General features: G+C 43.6%; 2 protein-coding genes and 1 long non-coding RNA gene across 8 annotated transcripts in view; 1 reads left to right on the plus strand and 2 right to left on the minus strand.

Moving 5' to 3' along the window:
• Positions 1-817: 817 nt before the first annotated feature.
• On the minus strand, positions 818-6625 carry BBS12 (Bardet-Biedl syndrome 12). Of its 5 annotated transcripts, XM_075150216.1 has the most exons (4): positions 6171-6457; positions 5613-5712; positions 2471-3258; positions 818-2245 (listed from the first exon to the last, which is right to left on the minus strand). In XM_075150216.1, the coding sequence occupies exons 3-4, from the start codon at positions 3240-3242 to the stop codon at positions 1113-1115; spliced, it is 1905 nt and encodes a 634-aa protein (XP_075006317.1). In that variant the 5' UTR covers positions 3243-3258; positions 5613-5712; positions 6171-6457; the 3' UTR covers positions 818-1112. The 5 variants fall into 5 exon arrangements, with proteins under 5 accessions (XP_075006317.1, XP_075006314.1, XP_075006312.1 ...); XM_075150213.1 differs by lacking the exon at positions 6171-6457 and adding an exon at positions 6468-6546 and having other exon boundaries at positions 818-3258; XM_075150211.1 differs by having other exon boundaries at positions 818-3258.
• A 105-nt stretch (positions 6626-6730) lies between these two features.
• On the plus strand, positions 6731-13165 carry LOC142082234 (uncharacterized). 2 transcript variants are annotated; one of them, XM_075150220.1, is made up of 5 exons: positions 6731-6872; positions 8657-8812; positions 10702-10830; positions 10940-11077; positions 11318-13165. In XM_075150220.1, exons 1-5 carry the CDS (start codon positions 6870-6872, stop codon positions 11405-11407), a joined length of 516 nt encoding a protein of 171 aa, XP_075006321.1. In that variant the 5' UTR covers positions 6731-6869; the 3' UTR covers positions 11408-13165. The 2 variants fall into 2 exon arrangements, with proteins under 2 accessions (XP_075006321.1, XP_075006323.1); XM_075150222.1 differs by having other exon boundaries at positions 6750-6872; positions 8657-8837.
• The window catches only part of LOC142082235 (uncharacterized), a 38293-nt gene continuing 20184 nt past the window's right edge, over positions 7467-25575 (minus strand). The window contains exons 4-5 of the long non-coding RNA XR_012673621.1: positions 14454-14583; positions 7467-7632 (exon numbers count right to left, since the gene is read on the minus strand). This is a non-coding gene — a long non-coding RNA (uncharacterized LOC142082235). The remainder of the gene's footprint in view (positions 7633-14453; positions 14584-25575) is intronic.

The following is a 25575-nucleotide window of genomic DNA, read 5'->3' on the forward strand; positions in this document are numbered from 1 at the left end:
TTTTTCCATTCTGTTTTCACCGGAATGGTGAGACGTTTCACTTGAAGTGTGATTCAGAATTCCAATTTCAGAAAAAATGTCTCCATAGTTACACACCTCTTTCTTGCAACAAAGTGCCAGTTCTCCATGGCTCTGCTTTCAAATTTTAAGTGCTGAAACACAGTAAAAATGCCTTGCCTCAATCATCATGATAGATTCGTTTTCGGTTTTCAGCCAACAGCTAAAACATACAACAACATTTTCCTCTCTGCAAGGATAACTGAAAGAGCCCAAAGGAAATAATCTAAAAATCCAACTTGCGATGTAAAAGAAAACTTTGTGTAGAGATACATCCATTCTATAATACCAAAAGGGAGGATTCAGCCTGAATTTATGTCAAAACGAAAGACATTCCAAAGGGTATGTATTTGAAAATAAGACATATATGGCCCATATAAATATGCAAAGGTAGAATATACTAACACAATCTCTTAGCATTAAATGTAACACTCAAATTACTGCAAGTTTAACTCTTACATTTGCAATGCACAGAAATTAAGAGCAAGATATTAATTAAAAATTAATTACGTTATATATATTCTTTCATTTAACACAAGTATGCCAATGTTATGTAAGAAATCCCTACCCTTCTTTAGAAGACATTAAACAAGAATAATTTACAGAACACAAGTCCAAATACCTTATACAGACAGCGCATGTTCAAAACGTAAGCGTATCCAAGGTATCAAACTTTTCTCCAACTAGACTGGACATTTACCCACTGCCCAGTGCTCCTCATTATAATGAAAAAACTGCACATCTGCTCTGCTAAATAAGATTAGAGAAGTCAGTTTGGCTGGATTAATCTATCCATACAGACAATATCATTAGTTAGAAATGCACAGCTGGGGTTAGAGGTCAGCCCACAAGTGACTTTTGTTTGTTATTTAACTCCCGTTTTTAGAAATGGGAAATTATATCTACCTTGTGACTGTCTCACATTCCGATTTCCACTGTTACACTCTAAAGTCATAATCACATCTAAATGTTTGCTTTATAAACGATGAAGAAATGTAGGTTGCACCTGGATTTCTTCCACTGACTCATGGACTTACAAATAAAGCGTGCAAGTCCTATAAAAACATAAATTCACTTGACACATGTGAGTTCAGTAGCTGATTCCTTTTGGGACCTGTGATAATTTCGGCATCTGTTTGAAGCACTAGTAGCACCGAGTCTAGAGCTCTCCGCCATGCCTCTGTCTTGGCTGTAACATTATCATAAACCTTTAAACCCTCTCCGTGGTCAGCGAAGGGACCAGAACCACCCCTGAGCAGATCACCTCTTCTAAACCCTTTCAATATATATGCTGAGGGAGAGCCAGACTCAGCTGCTTTTTTGAGGTGATGATCAACTAAGGTACATGCTTCTAACTCCGATGCAGCTTTTGCAGTGTTACACATAACCACTGAAAGATACTGCTTCCAGCCGCTTGCTAATGCTTGGAGCACAACTGATTTATACTCTGTCGCAGATGCTGCCAGCCAAGGATTGTGAAACTCTTTCACGGTGTTTTTATTTGCTGGCTGTAAAGGCTGTTCTGCAAGCATCTGAATGTGACTAAGGCACAAGAGCTCCACTGCACCACCACCAAGAAAAACCTTCTCATCATTTAAAGCATGATGGAGTCGATATACTAGAGTCCAGAACTGGTCTTCGATGAGCTGCATCTTTGAAGCTACAGTAGTGGTAAGCACAGCCGTCAGCAGGGGAACTCCTCGCACTTTTATCCCGACTGGCACAAGCTCACCCAGATCCATTGCACGCCCATCGCAGGCCTCCCACAGCTCCACTTGGGCCCCGCTCCCCACACAAGAAGCATTCAGCTGGGTGAGGTATGTCACTGGCTGGGCGCTGGTGACCTCCCCAAAGGCACACAACACATCCCGAGTCACAGAACCAATTACCAATATACTGTTTGCTATGCATCTTTCCATTAAGTTTTCGCACACGTTTCCTTTGACCAAAACCAAGTTTACTTTAAAGCTTATCAGAATATCTAACATACTGCTTAGCCACAAGTCTCCTGCTCTGACTTCCTGTAGGCTCGGATGCTCCAATACGGTCCTCACATTACATGGTCTATTAAAACCTAAGTGACGATATTGTTCAGTTAGGTCACCATCCATTAGCAGAATCCGAAGAGGTTTGTCTTCAAAGTATTTGATAACCGTGGCTTGTTCTGGTGATACTAATGTGACAAAGCCTGGGGAGACACAAGAATAGCTTTCAGGCAGGCCCAGTAAACAGCACGTCACAATTTCTGCAATATTAAACCGGGAGGAGCCACTGCATTCTGCTCTCTCTTGTTGATACGCAACAATGCTTTGTAGCAGTTTCATGCTAGTCTGATTTCCATGGCTCAGTGTCATTGCCAGGTGTCCTAAACCATAACATTCACATTGTCCTGAAAGGTATCCCTGAAAATTACCTTGCTGACTTGAAAAATGGCTTTTTCCTAGAGTGCTGAAGTATCTGCTGTGGGTTAACTTTTGTCTGTTACAGCTGGATGCAGTAACACCACTTCCAGAAATCACGGATGTACTTTTGTCACCCGCTGGTTTGACAAGAGAAGCTATTGAACCAAAGCCGGTCAAAGGTGAAACCAGACACTTGTTAAAATTACAATCATCTTCTTGTTGGGGACAAGAATTTATTGGAATTACTTCTTCTGGTGCAGAAATATCTTTCTGAAAATGCAGGAAAATCTGAGGATTTAGAAGATCGTCATGTCCAATTTGGCAAGTTTTGCTTTTAAAAGCGTTTGGCCTAACACTGCTAGAACAGAGCTCTTTATTTACATCATGTGTTGATATTTGAAGACACTGGACTCTCTCACAGCAAGAGTTCAACCCCTCAGACATCACAGATACTATTGCTGAAACAGGAACATTCTGCTGGAGGCACTCCAGTACAGCATTGCTCCATGCACCAATGAGAAACAACAGGGTACTCATTCCAGTCTTAAACTCCTTGTTTTGTGCCTGAATGGTTTCATTAAGAAGCTGTCCAGCAGCACTAGTTAAATCCAAACTTTCAATCAGTCTAACAGCAGAACAAATCAATGTGCTTTGGTTGGTGCTTTCATCCACAATGAATTTACATGATTTCATTGGCCCCAATAATGTTCTTCCAGCTAATGCTAAGGACGAGAGCTGCTGAAGTCCAATATGTCTTCTTGCATTCACATCCCTGAAAGCCATGGGCAGCAGGCAGCATCTGTGAACAGAACACAAACTTACTACCCCATCCTCACAGCACTCCAGAGAATATATCACCAAAAACTTAATTTAACAGTCTAACATTGAACACAGCTCTCCTGTGACCGCTGTCTGTATAAAACAGTTCTTCATCCTGTGCACTTATTATGAGATATCCATGCACATAGTTGCTGAAATGTTGCATTGCTAAAGAATTTTTTCTTGTTGGAAGATAGTACAGTGCTATCCAGTTAATTCCAGTGGTTTCTTAAATGTGAAGCAGTACAGATTCTATAGAACTACCATTTCTCTCCTGACCAGCTATCTAGAGTTTCAGTTATTCGCCTTACTTAGAGCAAAAGTTCCTTAAAGCAGAATGGACAATTATGTGCAAAATCAAAGTGCTCTGCACAGATCCATCTTGGTACCAATACTTATGCCACTGACTTTAACCTTCAAATCTGGAAAAACATAATCAAACTTATTTTATTCCAATTCTATTTATTCCATTTAGTACACATCAATACTTCATTAAACGTGCATGAAAAGGAATGCCACTTCTTTATACCTTACAAAGCAAACTGCCAAGATTTTAAAGTTTTGATCTACTACTCAGTTTTAATATGCCAAAAATAAGTCTTCTTTCCCTTGAAATCCCTTCCACACCACACTCCTGTGGCAGACCACATGGATTAAACTAAAGCTTCCTCTTTTTTTTCTTTTTTACATGAAAAAGCATACACACCAAGAATTAAGAAGGCTTAACCATATACCTTTTATGCTCAGATTCAAATAATTTATTTCATCTCCCTAAAGGTCCCTTTGCATAGCTTTTCCAAATCAAAAAAACTCTTTTTCTGCCCCACTCAATGAAAGTCCATCTGAATATTAATTCAAATGAAGACAAAGTGTGAATTTAAAAAGCAGAGTAGGCAATCAGAAATAATCTTTATATGCTGACAGACCTAAAGTTATAGTCTAGCCCAAACTGACAAAGAATTTCCCTTCAATTACTAGATACATGCTGAAGTACCAAAAGAATCATTAACCAAGAAATTACTTTAGTCTATAGTTATCCGTAATCAACAACTTAAGAAAAGGACTTTTAGATACGCAAGTACTTTTGGCTTTAAAACTGCACTGGGAGTGTGCATCCGAAAACCTCCATCCAACCTGCTTGAGGGTTTTTCTCGAAATTTTTCTTGGCAATCTCTTGTGATAATGGTCTAGCCATGCTATGTATCCATATCAGTACTTCCAGTAGCAATAATAAAAAAGCCTCTTTTTTCTTAACTAGAATCCTTAGCTTAATATCACAAGTAGCTTGTTTTGAAACAAACAAACAAAAAAAATAGAAGCAATTAAGTAATAATCATTGGATCATGGAATCCAATATGAAACGTTTTTCCCACTCCCCCCAAAACTCATTCCATCTGATTTCCCCTAAGGATTTACTATGACAGTAATTTTGGTGGGTTTTTTTGGAGAGGTGGGGGTGGGTTTTGTTGTTGGTGGTTTTTTTGTTGTTTTTGAGATCACTGTTTCCAAATTCAAGCAGTTCTCAACTAGTAATGGTCACTTCTCAACCTGCTCTTGTTTTGATAGAACAAATAACCAATTTGTGGTTCTCTTCATAAAATTTAGGAAAGAGCTAAATTAGCTATGCTGAAAGGCCAAGTAATGCGCTCTCACTCCTTGGCAGGTAGTTCTGGGCAGAAGGCCACGCTGCTGTTTGGATGGGAGACAACTATGGAAGGACTGGTGGGAAAGGGGTTTCCATGTTCCAGTACAGTGAACTTCTTACTCCCCAGTCACTCCCAAACGAGGGTTCAGCTCAGCAATGAGCCACTGTCTTATTAGAATGGCCTTTTTATTTCAACAAATGTGAAACGAAGACTGGTTACGAGACAGATTAATTAGAGTTAGTGCAGCACCTTCTATCAAGTCAACGCGCTTCCACCAGACCTCAATGCAGCCAACTACAAGTTGCTTAGCTAAAATCTTCTCTGAAATTTAAGTTGAAAAGTGTGCCCCTTACTTTCAGCATAAACTCGTATTTTAAAACTGTACCTTCATTTTGAACACCAGTCTGTACTCCTGCAGATCCATAAACCTGAACCAAATGGACCCAGGGCTTGGCTGCAAAACCAGATGAAGGCAGGGCATGCACTTACAGGAAAGAATGTTTTTATTTCATTGCTTGCACAACCTCTGGCATGTGTGGTTTATGATTCTGTGATACTTCCTCCCCGCCCCCCTTTGTTTTATGCATGTTATTTTGGCAAGAACATCACACTATCCTATGCTGTAGGAACCAATATACAGCAGACCCAAAATTCAACTTTTCATCCGCCCCATGCCCTAACCTTTTACCTCTTTCTCCATCCAGTCTGAGGTGGAAAAGATAAAGGGTCGAGTGGAATTTCATTTCAGAGTCAAACACAAGTGAGGTCAGCAAAGAGGAGGAAGCATCCTGGACAATGAATGAACAAACTGGTAGTGAAGGACAGCCATGCGTGAGACACCAACTACAGAAGGCTTCTGCTGAGGTAACTTGCATGCTGACCTACTGCTGCCTGCCTCATCACCTGTCTCTGCAAACAAAATAAAACTCAACCTTACGTTCAGTTTATGTTTACACACACGGGTTTTAGGGGTCTCAAGTGAAGAACTCTGGGATACAAGAGGTATGCTGAACACTTATTACTCTGTCTTACAGAACCTCAACCATGAAAGCTAATACAACAAAACTTTAGATCAGTTTTCCAAATTAATGTATTTCTGTGAAATGTTGGCAAAAAAAGTCTTGCATGCATGCACGCACATACGTTCTCTTGTGCCAGCACTGGTGCACGATAAATGAGAAAACAGGTGGAAAATGCTCTGCTCGCAACCAAACCACCAAGTGTTCAGGTAACTGTCACGACTTACCTGGTCTACCTAAGAGCCAGCACTAACAACTACTGATGTAGGAAGAGAAAGAGCTTCCTAGGTCAGCGTGGCCGAACCCAAACGCCCATGGTGAACCAGCCCCACGTCACTCGCAGTCTGGAAGTGGAAAGCAGCATGGGGGAGGCGGAGGGCACCCCGCCAGGAGCCGAGGCCGCTCAGCAGGCGCCCCGGAGCTGCTCTGCTCAGGCCTGGTGGCGGCCCGGCCGCTTCCTCCCGGCTGGAGGACCAGCTCAGGCCCCTCGCCGGCCCCGCAGCAGGTAGGTGCTGGTTTCTCACCGATTCGGCTGTATTTTCCTCCGCTCCCCGCGGCCGGGCTGGGCTGAGGCGAGCTGAGGTAGGCCGGCAACGAGCGGCCCCGCCGCGCGCCACCAACCGCCGCCGCACGCGCCGAACCCCGTTGCCAGGACACCGCCGCCGCCGCTTGTTTGTACACCCAGCGGGCGGAGCGGCCCCCGCGCTCTCGCTGACATCACGAACCCGCCGGGTGCCATTGGCCCAGGCTGAGGGAGGGGGGCGGGTTCCCCCGCACGCCCGGCTCGCTCATTGGACGGGCCGTGTTCGTTGCGTGCGGCGGTGGGTGCACTCGCCTCCGCGAGGCGGGCCGGGCCGTTAGGAGCGGCGGGTCCGAGAGGGCCGTCCCGTCCCAACCCGGAGCGGCGTCCCTGCGGCCGCGGCCAGATGGTGAGCGTCCTTCCCCCCGCCGCGGACTCCCCTTCCCCTCGCCGCCTCTCGCGGAACGGCTGGTGCAAGCTCCCGCCTGTGCCCGCGGCGCCGGCCAGGGCCCGGCTTTCCCAGGGCCCCGGAGCACTCTGCCGTTTCCTGGCCTCGGGCGGGCCGGCAGACGTTGGGCTCGAAGGGCCGTGGGGAGCAGCGCGGGCTGCTGAGGCCGCCTCTGCTGCTTGGTTTTCTCACACAAGGCGGAAGTCAACATCCCGGCCAAAAAGGGAAATGAGAGCCCCCCCTCCCCCAAAAAACCCCTGGCACTACGAAAAACACCCCCGGTAAAACACCAAGAATCGCAAAACATGTCACCTGCTTTCAGGGTGTGGGGTTAAGGTGGAGGAAACATGCCCGGTTAATCTCAGCACAGCTTGCTGACCTCCTCCACTTCATTCGGTCCCCTGTAGCGTGTGGCACATTTAAATGGCATTGGCCAGGCCAGAAGGTGAAATATAAAATGGATTTGCACAATTCGGTTTTGAAATAAATGGAAGAGGAGGCATGCACACACTACTCCTCAGGATCTTCAACGTTTTCACTAGATTTGTAGGTGTATACACAGGATGCAAGAAAAAAGGTTCAGGTCAGTGTGTTAGCATTTTTTTCTTCATAGTCAGGAAAAGGTCTCACGTTGGTTTCTCCCGAAGCGGAATATAAAGATGCCTGTGTTATAACAGGGAAAAGTCAGAGGTGTGCCAAACAAATTGGTCTGCAATCCAATCTGGGAGGGACAAATCATGTTAAAAAGTGAATTTCATTTCCAAATACAACAAAATGGCATCTTCTGTGTTACACATTGGGTATTTAAAAGAGATCCCATGGTAACAAATTCAGCAGAGGTAAGAGATTGCTCAGGAGTAGCTAGAAAACAAATTCCTTTCTTGGTATTTATTTACTTTTATAAAGCCCAACCAGTTAAAAGTTGGAGGTGGGAGGGACTGCCCTTCCTTCCATGAATTTGTGCAGATTCAAGACTAAAGGACTAAAATCTGTCTGCTGCTGGTTTAGAAGAAAACCTATACTTGAGGAAAACATCTTTCCTGTTCAATAGGCGGGTGGTGGTGGGGAAACACTCTGTACTGCACTAGCTTACACCAGAAGCAGGAAAGGTCTCAGAAATGTCCTGGATAATAATGCACCAGCTCAGCACAAGCAGATTAGTTCTCCTTATGGGACAGATTTTGTGTTGATCTCACTGCTAGCACGGCATGTTGTTACCTAGCACCACAGCTAGTTGGTGGACAGCAGGCTAGAGCTACACAGCTCCCTTTAAACTTTGCTCCAACAGAGCAGATGCTCTCAGACACCCCATGTCAGTACTGACTTTGAGGAGTGGCTGAATTGGAGTCCCTCTTACAGTCAAGACCCTGTACAACCAGCCTTTTTAGCTGTGAGGATGGATTTACTCATGTTTTCCAGGTGAAACCACTCCTAACACATGGGAGCAACCAGCAGGAGGTGCAGAGGGTCTTAGTCACCTCAGTGGAGTGTTCATTTTCAGACTGCCTGCCTGTTTTTCTGGCATTACTCCATTAATTGATGATCCTTCTGTTTAATCTTCAGCTTGTTTTCCTTCTAGAATAACCTAAGAAAATGAGTACAGAGACCTAGTGTCTACCACTTGCAGCAAAGAATGTGTCTCGCTTCTGCTACAGCTTTACTGTTGTTATTTATAATTTAGTTGTGTTTTGAATTTTCCCTGGAGTGGGCTATTTCTTATCTTTTCTCTCCTTCACTTTCTGAAGGCATCCAACTATAGAAAACCTGGCTTAAGTACAGCCCAGCGGAAGAAAAGTGGCTTGAAACCTGAACTTACAGAAGAGCAAAAGCAGGAAATCAGAGAAGCTTTTGATTTGTTTGATACTGACGGATCTGGAAGCATCGACATAAAAGAACTGAAGGTTTTCAAACTTCTTTTTCTTCGATGTAAATAGCTTTGATCTCAAAATTGTAGCTGCTTTTTCTGTTTGTCCAGCCCTAACGATTTTAAAATAGTTTTGGAGTACAAATAAGAATAACGGCTTGCTGTCATGACTGAATTTGGGGTGTACTACATGGTTAACTTGAGAAAGCTCTGTATGTAATACTTCAGAGCAGACAGGCTTCTCTTAATACATGGATAGTAGGTCAGATAGCTTTGAATATCTGAGCATTAGAGGAACTAAACAGTTCCTCTGTTTACGTACACACAGAACACATTTCAGTTTTCATGACTGGCTAAGGTCATTGTTTCTGGGAAGTGGACTTTGTTGTTGTTTTGGGATGAATATCAGAATATTAAATTTTTTCTTCATCTCAGAACTAAACATAGATTTTGCACACATTCAGAAAGAAACACCCATATTTTCATATACATAATCCAAAAATTACCTGTTTTTTAATTTAAAAAAGAAGAAAACAGAGATCCGAGTTGCATTTCAGTAGCAATTCAGGTAGTGGTGTGCGTGTGTGCGTACACGTGCATACACACAGTGCTACAAAGGGGAAGATTATTCTCAGTTCTCTCCCTATGTTTTTATGTGTCTGATCTTTTTTTAAGCATGAACCTTTTATCTCCTTGACCTTGATTTCTCACATACACACACTCTGCCTCAATTTCTGCGTATGTAACCTAGAAGCATGAGTTGCCTAAGCCTGTGACTTATCTCAGGATTTATTTGGAAGTACTTATGCTTGGTAAGGAGAGCATGAATGCAGATTATACATGTTAAAATACAGTTCTTAAAATGGTCTGAAACATTTTAGCATCAACCATCTAATGCTATGTTTTTCTTTTTCAAAATTAATTCAAAATAATGGATATTTATCATAGAAGGTGTTCCTCTCTGAAAGGCAAACCGGAACATTTTCAGTTGTCCCATCGCAAGAAACTGGTCAGAAAACACACTTCAGTTAAGTTTCTGGCAAGTTGGCACTTTGCAGTAGAAGAGTGTTTAGCGAGAAAATTTCTGCCTAATATTAACTATTGATTTCCACTAGAGCATATATGAAGAACGAATGTTCACAGTTCGAATCTTCCTCTAGTTATGTGTTCTTGAAACTTCAGTCTCTGAATTAAATATGCTGTAATCATCTGGCACACCAGGATTGTGAAATTACTATTAAACACCCAAGTAGGAAAATCGTTTTAGGCTGATGAAATGCCAGAGCTTGGTTTTAAACAATGTTAATATTAAGCATTTGTACAACAATTTACACAACTGTTTTTACAGTAATACTTTGCTTGTGCTCTGTAAGGCTCAGAAGGTTTGCTTTTCTTTGCCTCAACTAGCACAGCAGTCAGTCTTTGCTTTGCTGAGGCTGAGACACTTAGAGAATATTGTCAGTTCCCACCCCTCCCGCTCCCCCCTCCTCACCACCTAGCCAGAAGCACCAAGAGCTACGCGTATGGATTTCTTCTATCTCTGTGTACTGGACTGTGTAAGTTAACTGCATATAATTCTGCACCCATCAAAATTAATGGGCATTCTGCCCTTAATTTCAAATGGAGCAAGATCACATCCCTGGTCTCCAATCTCCCTTGAAGTCCCATTTTGATAATCTAGTCACTTTAGGAACTATGAAGTTTGGAACCTTTACTTAATTGAGACACAAAAAGTTTCTCTTAGTTTCAGAAATATATCCATGTTCCACATGGATCTAAAGATGAAACAAGCTGGTAAGAGATATCAGGATGTTTTCACCGCAGTGAGTTATTACTAGTTTTGGACAAGGAAATCAAACAAGCTTTAGTGCAGCTGCTGACACTGTAATTCTGGTGGCCTCCTAACAGAATTGCTTTTTGGTGCAGGTTGCGATGCGTGCTTTAGGCTTTGAGCCAAAGAAGGAAGAAATTAAGAAAATGATAGCAGATATTGACAAAGAAGGAAGCGGCACCATTGACTTTGAAGACTTTTTGGCTATGATGACGCAAAAAATGGTAGGAATTCTTAACAGAAATTCTTGTGATAGCGTAAAAAAAATACTGAAAAGGAATATCTCGGTGGCAGGTGTTTTCTAATTAATGTATGTTTTACTCTTGTTTTAAGAGTGAAAAGGATTCAAAAGAAGAGATCTTGAAAGCTTTCAGATTATTTGATGATGATGGGACAGGAAAAATTTCATTCAAAAACTTGAAAAGGGTTGCCAAGGAGCTGGGAGAAAATTTAACAGATGAAGAACTTCAGGTAAATTCTGATTTGCCAGAGCTTTCCTGACAGGCACAGACCAATCCCGTAGCTCCTAAGGATTGGGTGGAAATTTATGCCTATACAAAAAGGGCTGAGAGGTCAGAAATACCAAGAGCAATCAAATACATATTTACATTTTCACATGAAGTGCTTCTGATTTGTTGTTGTTGTTTTAATGAATGGAAGATCTTGTACTTAGAGTCCAGTGCCTGATCAAATGTACAATGTGTTTTGTAGGAAATGATTGATGAAGCTGATCGAGATGGAGATGGAGAAGTAAGTGAGCAAGAATTTCTGAGAATCATGAAGAAAACTAGCTTGTATTAATATTTGTTGCCTTGCTATACAGCTGCTCCAAAAGATAACCTGGAAAAGACTTAAAAACTGGGCTTGTGTCTCCTGCGTATTTTCTGCCATATAAAGAAAGTCTGAAAGGACAGGGTTTTGGTTCATTCTTTTTCAGCAAAGTTAATTGGGGAATGGGGGCTTCAGTACCCAGAACTGTTGAAATGAGATAGTGCAGAAGTGAAAAGGAAGGATGAACTGAACCTGCAAGGCAGGGTCGCTTCCCCTCCCCCTCGACAATTTATTGATTGCCATTTTGGATAAAGAATGCTGTGTTTCAACTACTTAACTAAAAGACATTTCGCTTGAGATGTGAAGATTCCCACTGCTGCTGGGAGAGGCCACTTCTGACTTTCCTAAGGCTACAGAATGAAGGTACAAGCACAGTATTTTTATTCCTTTTAAGGCTTTTAGGTTATCTTTTGATATTTGTTTCCTTTTGTTTATTTCCATGAAAGACTCTAAAACCAATTGCATATCTGTCTTTATTTCTGTATGAAACACTGTTTTCCCCTGGCAAGTTGTTTTTGGACCTAATGGAAAGCAAGTGTAGATAACCAGGTTTGGTTCTTCATTTGGAGCTGTGTGCCATCAGTAGATGTTCTTCTGTTTATCTGAAACCTAGTTTACTTGAATGTAACCTGCTTGGATTATTGAAGTTTATTGTATAACCAGCCAACATCTTGTGCCATTGTTCTTACTCCCAAGACATTACAGAGCTGCTGTTATGCCGGGATTTTAGATACCTAAAAAGTTCAGTTCTATGGTGCACTAGTGTAAATTTTGTCTGTGGCTGTTTACAGTCAAGTTGCAGGGAGGACTCACATCTGAAGTGAAAAAGTAGCTCACCTTGGACACCTGTGGAACACTGAATATATTTAGATCCATGCAATCCAAATACATTTCAGACATCCCAGGTTTGGGGTTTTTTTTTTTTTAGGAATACCCTCATTTTCTTGAATATTTCTTGCATATACTGTCAATGTAGGACTTACTGGAGAGCCACATTTCCTTCTGAATTACGGCAACAGAGCAGTGACACACAACATGACATCCAATATGTGGTTCTGCAGGAGGGTTTATCCTTGGGTCCTGATTAGATAATCAGCTTCAAAACTGCAGGGAAATGGTATAATCCTAAATCACATCTCTCTCTAATAAGGCACCTGAAGGAGGGTTTGTTAGTGCTCACAGTGAAGTGGCAAGTAGATAGCAAAATGTCAGAAGGGTTCAATGGGAAGAGGAGAGAAAGAACAGTATTTCACCAGCATCTGTTAGATCCCTCTTTCTTCAGACAGCTTCTGCTGCTTGACAGCACTAAGGAAGTTTGTAGAGGAAAGGAAGAACCAGCTCCTGGATTAGCTCCTCGCGACAGCTGCTTCAGCTCTCATGAGCTGTGAGGGCCCAGCAGGGGGAGAATTAGTTTCAGGAGCAGAAAGGAGAAGTGTTCATTTACGTATCTTCTTCTCAGCGTGCAGATGTGGAACTGGCACATTCTGCCCCAGTCCTCTGAGTTTTGTATTCTGAACCACTCTAAATAGACCCTCTCTAACCTGTACAGAAGTAGGCTTAAACCTGTGGGAGAACAGCAGTTGTGTTGGACCCTGGAAAACTCAAGAGACCTGTCAAGTCCCCTATTAACATATTCAGTGGCAGTAGATGTAACCTATAGTACTGTAAGCGTTTTAAAATGTCTATTAACTTTGTATAAGTGTGAAATAAAACTGTTTTGCAAGTTAAGGACGTTGTGTGCTTTATAACTTGGTGTGCTTACTATGAAAACTAAATTTTCAAAAATAATTTTGAAGTGTTAAATGGTTCACAAAGCACATTGTCGCTTTCCTTTATCTTTTCTTTCTAAGAGAGAAAATCTTGGGTGCAGTAGTCTATCACATAATTCCTCTCCCTATTCCACTATGCTGATTAAAAGTTTCTCGTACTAACCACTTCTATTCAGAAAGGGAAATTTGAAGTTCTAGTTGATTATGGGGAATCCCAGAGCCTATTAGAGTGACTTTTTTTAATGCCGCCACAGGAAGAGATTGATGACTGTTGTTTACCTATGATGCATGTCACTTCTCTCTTCCTGTTCTAATCCCATTACCTGACTTCTGAAGGTAGGAAAAAGACACACAATCATACCTACCATATACACTACAATGATGAAATGTTATTTTGGGCTTGCTCATTAATTTCTGGAATGTCGAGCAGTGGCTGAATTAGCAGAAAACTTGCAAGTGTTAACATAATAGAACAAGTGTCTCATGCTGCTTTAGTTCGCATGATAGGGACATCTTGTCCCCTCTTCAGCCACATGCACGAAGTATGACGACTAACAGCAATATCGACAGCAGCCCACAGCAGTGCTGTGGTTCTGCATGAATTATTTTTGGTGCCCTTCTGAATCCTTCCTGTCCCTTCTAGAATTTTATCTTTTACATTTCTATACGTGGTAGATGAAAAGGAGCCTGACTGAAGCCAATGGCAGAACTCAGAGTTAGGTTTGTGTGAGGAACAGGTGCTGAACTGCCTGTTCAGGAATTTCATCCTTTTACTGTGCTGAACAAAGTGACTCAGATCAATGAACTGGGAAGGTTCAGACATTTTTCCTGGGCTCTGTTCTAGTGCCTACTCGAGTAGCTTACCCTAAATGGAGGGGTTTCACTAGAGGAGACAGATCACTTGCACCCTCTCCTCCTCCTCCCATTCACTCTATTCTCAAAAATAAGAGCTGGGGCACTTCCAGGAGACTTGGTATTCAACTCTTTTGCACTAAAGCACCAAAAAGGAGGGAAAGCAGTGTTTGGGTTGCCTTGCATGAAAGGACCCATGCCTCAAGGCACCTGAATCCAAGTGGTCATCAGTGTGAGTGCGTACCGACCGGCACCTGGTGCAAAGGGGAAGGCTTCAGTCCCAACCCTGCTTAATGTTCCCTACAGGCTGACCTGGGCAGCTCCAGGGGTGGCAGTGAACCTCATCCTTCGCATCCCTTTTCCCCTTCAGGCCTACAGGGAGGCTGGGTTCTTACCTGGCATTTGCAAATTCCCCTCGGATAGCTGCAATTCAGATGCTGCAGTACATGAATCCAGCTGAGATCCTTCCTTCTGTGACATCAGTGAAGCCTGGTTTTCAGTTTGAGTGTTCATGCTAGGCAGACACTGTACAAAAAGGAAAGTGGAACTGCAATTTGTATTTGGCAAGCACCTAAATATCAAAGCATTGATAAGGGCGATAGCTGCTTGGGAGATAATATTGCAAATTACTTCCTATGAAAAATGTTTTAAAATGAAAATGTACTGGGCTTTTAATAAAATACAAAATAGTTCAAGAGAAAAAAATTACTTACAAGTTATATTCCAAAATATGAAAATTGCATGGCAATTTTAAACTAACCTTTGCTGTTATCTCCCCTGTGCAACTTTAAGTTCTTTATCATCTCTCAGCCCCACAGTACACTCCCACAATCCTGCCAGTCCCACAGTAAAGCAAATCTTCAGTTGGCTTTAGAAAAAAAACCAAAACAAAATGCAACTATCCAGTGTGCAAAGATGTTTTAAGTAATCTGAGCTGGCAACTTGAGACACTGGACTGTTGCGCTTTCTCACCACATCACAGTGAGAAGCGGATGAAGGCAGCAATCTCAAAGGCCATTCACTTCTTTGCAGTCATACCTGTGCCACGTGTGTGTAAAACAGCAGGCTGGCCGGGCACAGGTGATTGCCAAAGATCTGAGTCATCTTGCATTGCTTGAGGTGCTCATGCAGTTAACTGGTAACAAGGGCTACGCTCTCACTTCCCTAGGTGCGAGTTTGTTTTCAGAGCAATAAGCACAGGGTCAACTTCTAACGTTGCAGAAAAATAATGGCTTCTTTTCAGGTAAGCCTAGTCTTGGTATTTAAAAGAGGATGGGGGGAAAGCAACAGAAGAAACCCTTTGTGTACTTTCACATGCCAAGAGTCCTACTAACAGACCACAAATATTTCCATAAACTGATGTGGCATTTAATATTAAAATATTTAAATTGGTCATTCACAGTTTTGAAGAATATCTCCCACGTCCTGCAAACTGCCTGGTGAAGTCACACCACATATTTGAAATGTTAAGTATTAATTTCCTTGAAACCTCCTCACTGAGTTCATATAAATCAAATATTGCCACACTACATCTGCTTTTAAACACCCCTGGATAGCATAAGTGGATTTTGAGAAAGACTCAGGCAGCAGAAAGTGCTCTGGGCCCAAATTCACCATTGCCACATTTGACACATGGAAACGCTGGCAGAACACATTTTTCCGACATGGGTTAAGTCTTTCTGCTACCCCAACAAAAATTCTACAGTACCATACTGCTTAAATCTATTCCATGCGCTGGCTGGTACGTTTGGCAAACTTTGCAAGCGTATCGGCACATGTATTGCCTTTAGGTAGTGCATTTTTTGCAGACATCATCCATTCTCCCAAAATATCAGTGTTAAAGCCAAATCAGGACCATTGAGATGGCATCCAGGTGCTGTTGCCAGTGCCCCTCCGCTCACTCAGAATTTACTCTCCCCGCTACAATTTGTTTGAAAATTATTTTTGTTTCTTACACAGATAAAAACAAATGAAGATGAGAAAAATACTGCTCCTGAGATGCTTCAAAACACAAGCTTTGTTTCAAAACCCAGTTACATATGCTAACAGAAACTACCATAGCTCTCTGACATGTTTTACAAAAATCAGACAGGGAGAGCAAACAGACAGATAGTTAGGGATGTTCTTCAGACATCCTTCAACACGAGTGACCGGGCAGGCACAACCCGTGTGCCTCCTGGTGCAGGGGAGCAAACAAGCTGCTCGGTCTACAGGCTGGGATGATCCTTGACACTTGAGAAAAGAAACCCTATGAGGATAATTCTGCAAAGATAGCTTCCTTTTTGTCATATACATCGATATAGATAGCGTAGCTGTGAGCAGACATTCGCACCAAACAACAATACTGTACGCCAATGCCCAGGGCCAGTAGGCACACGCCTCTCTGAATGGCTCCAGTGAACAGAAGGCCAAGACTGCCCCTTCGCTACAGCCCAAAGTTTCTGTGAAAGTCTCTGCGGAGCAGGCATAAAATTCTGCTTTCAGTGGGCATTGCACACTCTGCTTAACTACAGGATGCACTCCTAAATTTTTACATTAAGGAAAAGTGTAAAAGTCTTTTCTCTCTCTAAGGGAGTAAAGAACCGATAGATCTGAGAATGTGACAGTCTCGCTAGAGGGCATCCAGTTACTAATGTGTAAGATGAGCGATACTTATTTCCCTCCTCTGTGGCTTTTAATGACGATCGAAAGTAGGCTAACAAACACCATCCAGCTGGGGCTTGAAATATGTGGTTGGATACAGAATTATTTTTTTCTGAAAAAAAGAACACAAGGCTTCTCACACAACTCAAGTGCAAAATGCTGTAATTATTAGTTGGTTGTTCAAATCTAAACCCCCAAACCACACTTTCTGAAACTCCCACTCTGTATCAATAATTACAGACATGCGCTCAGGGGAGCAGAGATCTGAACTTGCCTTTCACACAGTCCCCCTGAGCGCTCTGACCACCACTCTATAGAGTTACTTTCTCTCTTTGGGAATATTGCTATCAAATGGAACCACTTCAAGCAGAAAGACAGAGCCAGACCCGCTGCAGGATGCTTGTGGCCCTCCGATGGGATGTGGGAAAGCTGGAACCGTGGCCTTGCTTCGAGTCAAGAGGAACAAGGACTTAAGAATTAGACTCTTGTCCCCAAGGTGAGTGTGTTGACCTTTAGGAGACTGTCTGCACCGGGATGTGTCTTATTCCAGTGGCCTTGTGGGATACAGCATGACCAAGAAAAAAGTTTTCAGGCAACTGCCTGGCCAGACGTCAAAAGCATGCTAGATGGACACCTGCCTTCACTTAAAGGCAGCTCAGAATATTAAGAGCTTGACAGCTCATATCTACTACTGGAAAAATACAGGGAGCCTGTGAGGAAGGGATGTGGGGTTAGGGTGGAGCAAGACAGAGGACCTGCAGAGTTTGATGCTTCAAAACGTGATTTATGTGTGCCCAATTCCTTAAGCAGTACAGAGGGAAAGAGGGTCTTAAAGCGATGATCCAAATCTCTGTTGAGTCAGGAGACCAGCAGAGCTGGCTCATAGCAAACCTGCTCCCCTGCAGTGCAGCAGAACATGCACGAGCAGTTCAGACTTCATCCCAAACGGTACCAACGTGGTACCTACCTTTAAGAGCCTCAGCCCTTGATGATTCCAGGGGTCCACTGGAGTGGAGCTGAGGACCTAAAACTATAGCTCTTGACCTCTTTGGAGTTCTGACTGCCACTAATTACTAAACTTGAAATTGCTCAAGTAATTGTTTTTGCTTGTCTGAATTAGATTTGACACAGTGAATAAAAACAAAGCAAAGTTGTCAAACGCAAGCTGCAAACGTGCAAAATTCTGGGCACTGCCATAACAGTTTCACATGCATTTATTATTCCCTGCATGTCGGATGCATGTGCACACACGCGCATACTGTATACACACATGCAAATCTTGCAGTCTTATTGTTATTAGTTTCACATACTTTTGACATGCAAAAAGTACAAATGCGAGCATACGTTTAGAAGCTTCACTTGGAAAGAGGGTGGATTCGTTGTAACATTGTAGTCCCAAATAGGATAAGATCTGTGTACTGTAGAATTACCATGGAGCAGAAGTCTCATTTCCCTGAAGTGAAAATCCCACTGGGCCAGCAAGAGCTGTGGGAACTGGCATGGGAACTCCCTGTACCAGGTTCGGGTTCTGCAACAAACTGGTGCAGTCTCAGTGAGCTGGCCCTTGTTCTCAAGGCCACTTTATTTTCTTTGAAAGCTTTTGACTGGTTCTAGTAGCGACGTAAGTTTCACTATAAAAAGCATCCCCCCAACATTAAATAAAGCAAAAAAATAGGTTTCCATAGGAAACAAATGCCACAGCTAACCTAGCCCATTTCCAACATTATTTTAAAGCACACTCTGCCCAAAAATGTAGGTTAGCGCAAACACACAACACCAACAAAATTTACACATCCATGCTATTGTACGAGGTTCCTTCCCACTATGGTTCCTTCTTCACCTGCCTCTGCTCAATACCTTAAACACAGAGAAAACAGATACATGCTTTCCTATAAATTATTTCAGACCTCCAAATGAGAAGTACCATGAAAGATCTAAACATCAAGGAAAAAGTGACTGCAAATATCGCAGATCTGATTTATAAACACTAGAAGGTATTTCAGTACAAAAAAGCGACGTTTATACCGACTTTAAAAACGTGGTATCAGATCATCTCAATTTCAGTTTTTAAAAGGCTGTGTTCCCCATGTTAAAACAAAAGCTAAGGTGGCAGGTCCAGATGTTTCCTCTTTAAATAGCTTATGCCATGATCAGCCAAAGCAAAAATCCACAGAAGCACACCTTCCACAGATCTTTTGAATGTTTTGTTTAAATCAATCTATACAATGTAGTCAATTATGTGAGGTCAAAGATGACTGCTGCAGAATAGCTCTTTTTAGAAAGCAAAGTACATACATTTAACAAAGTCTCCCCCCCCACCCCCCCCCATATCAAGTTAACTAAATTAGTACGGGACCCATGTATTGATGAGGTCCAAAAAATGGGTCACACAGAACTATCATTTTCACCTTAAAAAGGTATCCACCAAACTCAACATCTGGGTTTCTTTTATTCATTCCATTTCAGATTTTGAATGAGGCCTCTCTGCAACTTCGAGTAGGCAGGACTGGTGGTCCTGTTTAAATCAAATGTTAAAGCCCGTAATTTTTGAAGCATTTCTCCCTGTCACTCACCATTGCCAAAGCTCTTTTTCAGTTAGTCAGTTTTTGATGGCTATTCAGTTACACGAGGAAACAGAAACCAGCTTTGCTTAAAACTCCACCAAATGAGCACAGTAAGCAAACAAAGATTTTTTTTCTTCAATTACTTTTCCAGTTATAGTAGTGTCATCTGCCACTTGTGGAACAAAAGGTAGATTTTGCAGAAACAGAATGAGATTTTTTTTTCCTCAATGGAAAAAATCCATGTCAGTGGAGGTACAGTCCACCTAGAGCAGACCTATGCTTTTGTAAATAACAGGTCAAACAGGTGTAAAAACTACAATTATTTTCTCTAAGCAGAAAATTACCATAGTTGAGGCTAGTGTTTGGTAAACATATCCCTTACGCGGCCATTTTTCAGCTTCCTCCTTCATATTAGGAACCAATACAGTATTCAACAAAATGGCCGAAAGGTTTGAATATTATTTCTGTTTGTGCTGCGAAATAAATAAATATTCTTTGTCAAATCCTGATAAACTAGGTCACTACCTGGGTGAAGTAAACGCTTAGGATCCTTCTGCAGAAAACAATTTTATTGTTGCTTACAGTATTAAAAATATTACTATTACAAATCCAAGAGAAAATATGAGTTGAAAATGCTTATGTATCAAAATTAAAGGAGCTTTTCCCAGAAACGAAACGGCTTTTAGAAGGGGGGTGGGAAGAAACAAGTATTCTTATTCTTCCTAGTACCAAAACAAGATGCAATAGATGTATTAAACAGGGTATTATTTATTACGTGGGGATTTTTGCGCAAAGATTCTGAATTCTCCTGACTATCAAATGCCATGCAATACTATGACTCACCGAGTCAAGATCTAGGATGGTTCAATCCTGACCACCTCCTGCTAAGGGCTCAGCATCATCTATTCCCATTGCCTTCAGCGGGACTAAGCGGTGCTTAGCACTTTTGCACAATTGGGCCCTAGACAATGAAGGCTTTAGGTATGAGCTTCCTATTTCCTGCGGTGGATTTGTGTAGGTGGCCTTGTTACCAGAAATCCATACTCCTACACAGCAACTTCTGACTGTGTTTCTGCAGAAATGACTATGATGAAAGGAATGAAGTGTTTTTTAAATAGAAATCATGTGTTTGTTTCTCCAAACCAGTTAGGGTATCTCCTGCTGGCGAGATTAATTTCTTCACCTTTTGTGTGGCAAAATTAAGAGCAGGGTGGAAAACGAAAGGATTAAGGTTTGCAAAGGCACCGTGGCTTGGGCTGCTGCGCACACCGAGAGGGGAGAGCCCGTCTGTACTGTCCCCTGCCCATCGCCAGCGGCTGAGTCACTGGCCCAGCCTGCAGAGCTTCTCTGCTGCGTTTCGCAGCCGTCCTCTGCCTCGCAGCCAGGAAAATCCCACATCCTCCCAGTGGGTGTAGGAAATGCAACTCCAGCCTCTGGATGCGTCGCCACCAAAAACAAAGGGGAAATTGTGGTGCGGGCGGTGTCCGCGGGCTCAGGGCCAGTGTCCTGGGACCTTGCCGACAGCATCCCAGCTCCCGGGGCACAAGGAGCCACGAGCGGAGCCCGCGGCCAGCGTTGCCTGCATGCCTGCCCACAGCCCCGCTGGTTTGCCAACCCCAGTGCTGTAAGGTGTGTGACCAGCGCTACCTCCCCGCATGGGCATCTGCCAGGGCCACCAGGAAACCACCTCTCCTGTCCCACCTCATCCTGTCTCTCTGCTCTTCGGCGAGGGGGAGGTCGCACCTAGCCCTTACTGGTCTTCCCTGTGGGCCATCCAGCCCAGGCTGTTTGCCCTCAAGTTCAGGGGCTTACTGAGGTCACTAGTCTTGCCATGCTGTTGTGGCCAGCATAGCGCTGGTGGGCTTCAGTGAAGGTCGCCAGAGATGCTCCTCTCACCTCCCACCCATCTTGGCTCACTCTCAGCCATTCTCCGTGAGCAGACAATTGCAGAGGTGGCTGCAATCAGCCAGGGTGGCTTCAATCTCTGAATTTGTCAATACTGGTTAAATACTGCCAACACTGCTTCAGATGATGGCTCTGCAAGCGTACTGCTGGGAAAGGAACTGAAGACATTGCTCACAGATCCATATTGTTGCCTTCTACGAGTTCCCTCTGGCACTTGCCAAGCTTATGCTGCGGGTGGTGTTATTCTGAGAAGACCACAAGCATGCTGGGTCAGGCAGCCAGAGCCTGGCTCTCCAGTCTAAGCTTGAGTATTGCTCTTGGGAAAGAAAACACAGGGGCAGACTGACATGGGTTTGCCCAGCTGTCTGGGCCATTGCTCCAGACAAAAACTCTTTTGACAAGCCGCTCCTGTAAAGTTGACAAGAAGAGTCCTGTCATCACCCTGTGCTCACACACACAGGTGGCAGCAGAGCTGGCACTGGGAGAGATTGCCTTAAGAAACCGATCAAACAGCCTCTGTCAGTCCTATGCAGTACAAGCCTTCCCACCCGAAGTCTCCAACGGCTTATAAGCCACTTAGCTCAGAACTGGCATCAGCTCCCCAGCCAACCCCACAATCCTAACGCAATCCTTCTTCGCTAGCACCATGCTTCCTCGGAGGCTTCTCCTCCTCCTGCTCATGCCTCCTTAGCAAAGCTGCTGCCCTTGTGCCTCCAGCACTGTCCTCCCGTTCTGTTTAGCCACCTGAACTTCTCCTAGGAAGGTTAAGTGAGACGGTGCAGGAAATAAAGGAGAGAAAAATTCTCCTGGCATCCATTCCCTCTCACATTTGTTCCATGCTCACATTGACCAAAACAGGGAAGCACAGAGAGGGGAAAATAGCTACATGTCAAGGGAAAAACAAACCAGCCTTTCCTAACTCTGCCTCGGCATGTATTCATTTACTAGACCAAGTGCCTTTGATCCAGCCTGACGGGCAGAGAAGAGAGCCTGCCTTTGTAATCTATGCCAACAAGGGAGAAACAAGGCCCGGCGCATACTTTACCATGACTGGGTCACCACTTGGATGTTTTAACACTGGTGCTTCAACACCAACATTTTCTTCTGAGGAGGTGTCACAGGGGTTGGCTCCGCCATCGGCCTGGCTCAGGGAGGAGCTGGTTACACCACAGGTTCCCCCTTCATTGGGTTCCTCATATCCCCTATCAGGCAAACTATTTTATAGTGATGGGCAAGTAGTTGTTTACAGGTACTTCATGGCCACCATCCGGGATGTTTCTAAATATCTACAGCTGAATTCTTGGGGTGAATTTCCTTTTACGGGTTGGAGTTAGAATGAATTTATATCAATGAATAGCATGTGAGCCGCTGGCTCATTGTCCTGGAGTTCAAAAGTTTAAGGTGGTTTTTGAATACCACCTGAAAATGTAAAGGTGGCAGACGAGTTCCTTTTAACCTACAAAATAATTTGTTTTTAAGAGTGAAGCACTGATTCAAACTGAATCTAGGTATTTAATGGAAAATGGAGTCTAGGACAGTAACTTTTGTGGCATTGTTGCCATCCTGAAACTTTCATAGTTCAAAAGGTGGCATAAGTCTTTAACAAAAATGAAATTGACAGTTATTTCAGCAGTTTCCATTGAGAAATTGGCTTGCTCAAGGCTGCCTCATTAAAAACATTACATCAACTTCAGTAGATTTTACTTGATAACGCTCACTGAGTTCCTAGCAATTACCACTGTTTATTATTTGCATATGAGATTTTTAGGGACTATCCAAGCAGAACAGTAATAGCCCCATGCCCTAGAAAGCTTTCAACCTCAGTGGAATACAGCTGGTAACAGATAATACATAAGGCAGTATTGGCCAGAAATCCAAGGAACGTTAACATCCTTCCGATAGTCGTTTCTTAGAAAAGGGTCATTTCCCAAAGCCATCTGAAGAAGATTGAAATTGGGATGCTTTGGAAATACCAAAAAACGTGCACTCTTAAATACGTAACAGGAGGGTGGTAAAGCCTTGGAGCACAGGTCAGTACGAGGCAGAGGGGAACATACCGACAGCGAGTGGGAGATGATCGCGAGGCTGAGAGTACATCACAGCTGGCCTTGGATGAACAGGCATTTTACTTGCATCTAATACAGTAGAGCAGAGAGATATCACAGAAATTATTTAAGCAGAAAGGTAGGCTTGGAAAATTAGTTTGCAATAGCAGGCAAGGATTATTGAAAGCCAAGAAGAATCCTGCAATAACAGAGATACAAGAAGAAAGTTTAGCTCTGAATAAAACCTTTACATTACTGAATACACAAATCCAGATTTAAGCATTATCTGGATACAGAGCAGTCCCAGTCAAAGATGATGCCCAAGTTGCAAGTCTGAGCAAGAAGCAAGATGCCAGGGCTTTAATAATCAAACAGCACGTACAGCCAGCTCTCAGTTGTCCGTGGGTGCCTAATCCATGTTGCAGATTAGCCATGCTCCAAGTGCGGAGACACTGGAGGAGTCCAAGAGCAGAGCCAGCAGATTCGGGCCCAGGCCAAGCAAATGAAGCCGTACAGCTTTCTAGGTCTGCAGAGGTCCAAACTCAGCTTCTGTGCTTTTGGGCAGGGTTGCTCCTAAATTACTGACTTGCAGATTAGTTGCTGTGATGTAAAAGAACCATTTGGGTGCTTTTGCCTGGGGCTGCTCAGAATTTTGGGTTTTTGGAGCACTTGGGAAAGCGAGCAAAGACTTTGCAACCACATGGAACCAGTGTGGGTCTGGCAGCACGTCTGGTACGACAAGCCTTGATGGACACTGGAGTGATCTGTATGAAGACACCCAAGTGGCTGCCATGGAGCCAACACACCAGGCAGGGGGAAGCTGAGCCAGGCGTGATCCATCTTGTTCCACTTCTCTGCAGACTGGCCGAGGTGGCCGTACGCTGCACTCTCCGCTATACCCTCCGCTATTTAGTTTTGTCACAACACAGACCTCCCAGTCCCTTCTTTACCTGTAGACTGCCATGCAAACATCAGACTAGCGGTAAATGCTAAGACGTGTTAGCTGTGCCGAGCTTGAGTTTACGAGATACTGCCTTAATCATCCTTGGACTAGAAGCACCCAGCATGACACTGACCTAGCAAGAATTTGGGGTGGCTACAATGTCAGGGACTGAAGGTGGCCTCTTATTGCCTTGTGCTGGGTCACGTACTCTGCCGTGCTTCCTGTACCTTCCTGGGTTTAGCAGTGGGGAGCTGTCGGTAACCACAGCGCTATGACTAACGCGACGCGACACGCCACGCTTATGAGAACTGTAAGATCCTTTTCTAAGCATGACAGCCTAGCAGGTGGGACAGGAAAGGCACAAATCTCCTTCTCTGCCTTGGGAAGCCCACGCAGCCTCCAGCAGGGAGCTGGAAAGAGGTGCAGACAGCAGCAATAGCAATTCATATGTAATATACTAGAGCGCCCTGGGAAAAAACTTACAGCAAACTCCAGAGAAGTATCACATCAGGGAGTTCTCGTGCCCTTTGCAAGGCAGAAAGGGGGGGACATGAAATGGGGTTGCCGATTCCTCCTGTTTCCTCAGTCATGGTCACTTTGCTCAGCCGATTGTTAAATTGTGACTGTGCACATATATCCCTGAACAGATCCACACCAACATACAGCCAGCTTAGCTGTTGCTTCTGCAAAGCTCTTCCCCAGCACCAGATTACTCTTCCTGTCTCTCTGCTAGCCTGCTACCATATACAGACCTAAAACTTTCCTCATTGCCTTTGGCATAATGCTGTTCAATAATCATTCCTGCTCCCCAAAGCCATGCAATTCATAGGCCTCGCTGGGGGTGCTGCTCATTCCTCACTCAGTGCTTGCTGTTCTGGCCAAAGCCCATCCCTGAAGGCAGCAGATCCCCTGCCTGTTCACACTGCTGCGCTCAGCTCACCCTCAATGAGCCTGGCTCTTTTTCCACCTCATTCTGCACCTCCTCCTACACTGTCAGCTGCTTCACATCACCTCTGCTACACACGGATTTGCACCAATTTCAAGAATCATATGATGCTTGTAAAGTAATACAAACTCTCGGAATAGCAGAGGGGGCTTTTTCACGTGTGTCCTTTACGATGCGAGATGACCAGATATAACTACTACTGAACTGATGTTACAGAGACCCCTGAGGGTGTTGCAGTACTTCAACCAACTACTTGATTTAACTTGGTTTCAGTTTGATCAGTGCAACCCATGCGCGCCTGGGCAAAACCCACTGTCTGCAGCTGCCTGCAGGACGAGCTGAATAGAAGGAAGAGCTGCAGCTGATTCTGAGCGTGTCCCCCCTCGATCGCTAAAGAAAAGGATTTGGCAGTCATGCGTGCAACGAGTAACTCAATAAGCACTCAATAAGAAACTCTGCATAGAAAAGTGC

The sequence above is a fragment of the Calonectris borealis genome, chromosome 4 (assembly GCF_964195595.1).
Source record: "Calonectris borealis chromosome 4, bCalBor7.hap1.2, whole genome shotgun sequence".
Lineage (NCBI taxonomy): Eukaryota > Metazoa > Chordata > Aves > Procellariiformes > Procellariidae > Calonectris > Calonectris borealis.

Excerpts from the sequence above, each read along its gene's own strand:
- BBS12 (XM_075150214.1), bottom strand. The coding sequence starts at position 3,242 with ATGGCTTTCAGGGATGTGAATGCAAGAAGACATATTGGACTTCAGCAG.
- LOC142082234 (XM_075150220.1), top strand. Across the intron at positions 8,813-10,701 it reads TCGACATAAAAGAACTGAAG|GTTGCGATGCGTGCTTTAGG; the intron begins GTTTTCAAACTT and ends TTTTTGGTGCAG. Across the intron at positions 11,078-11,317 it reads TAACAGATGAAGAACTTCAG|GAAATGATTGATGAAGCTGA; the intron begins GTAAATTCTGAT and ends TGTGTTTTGTAG.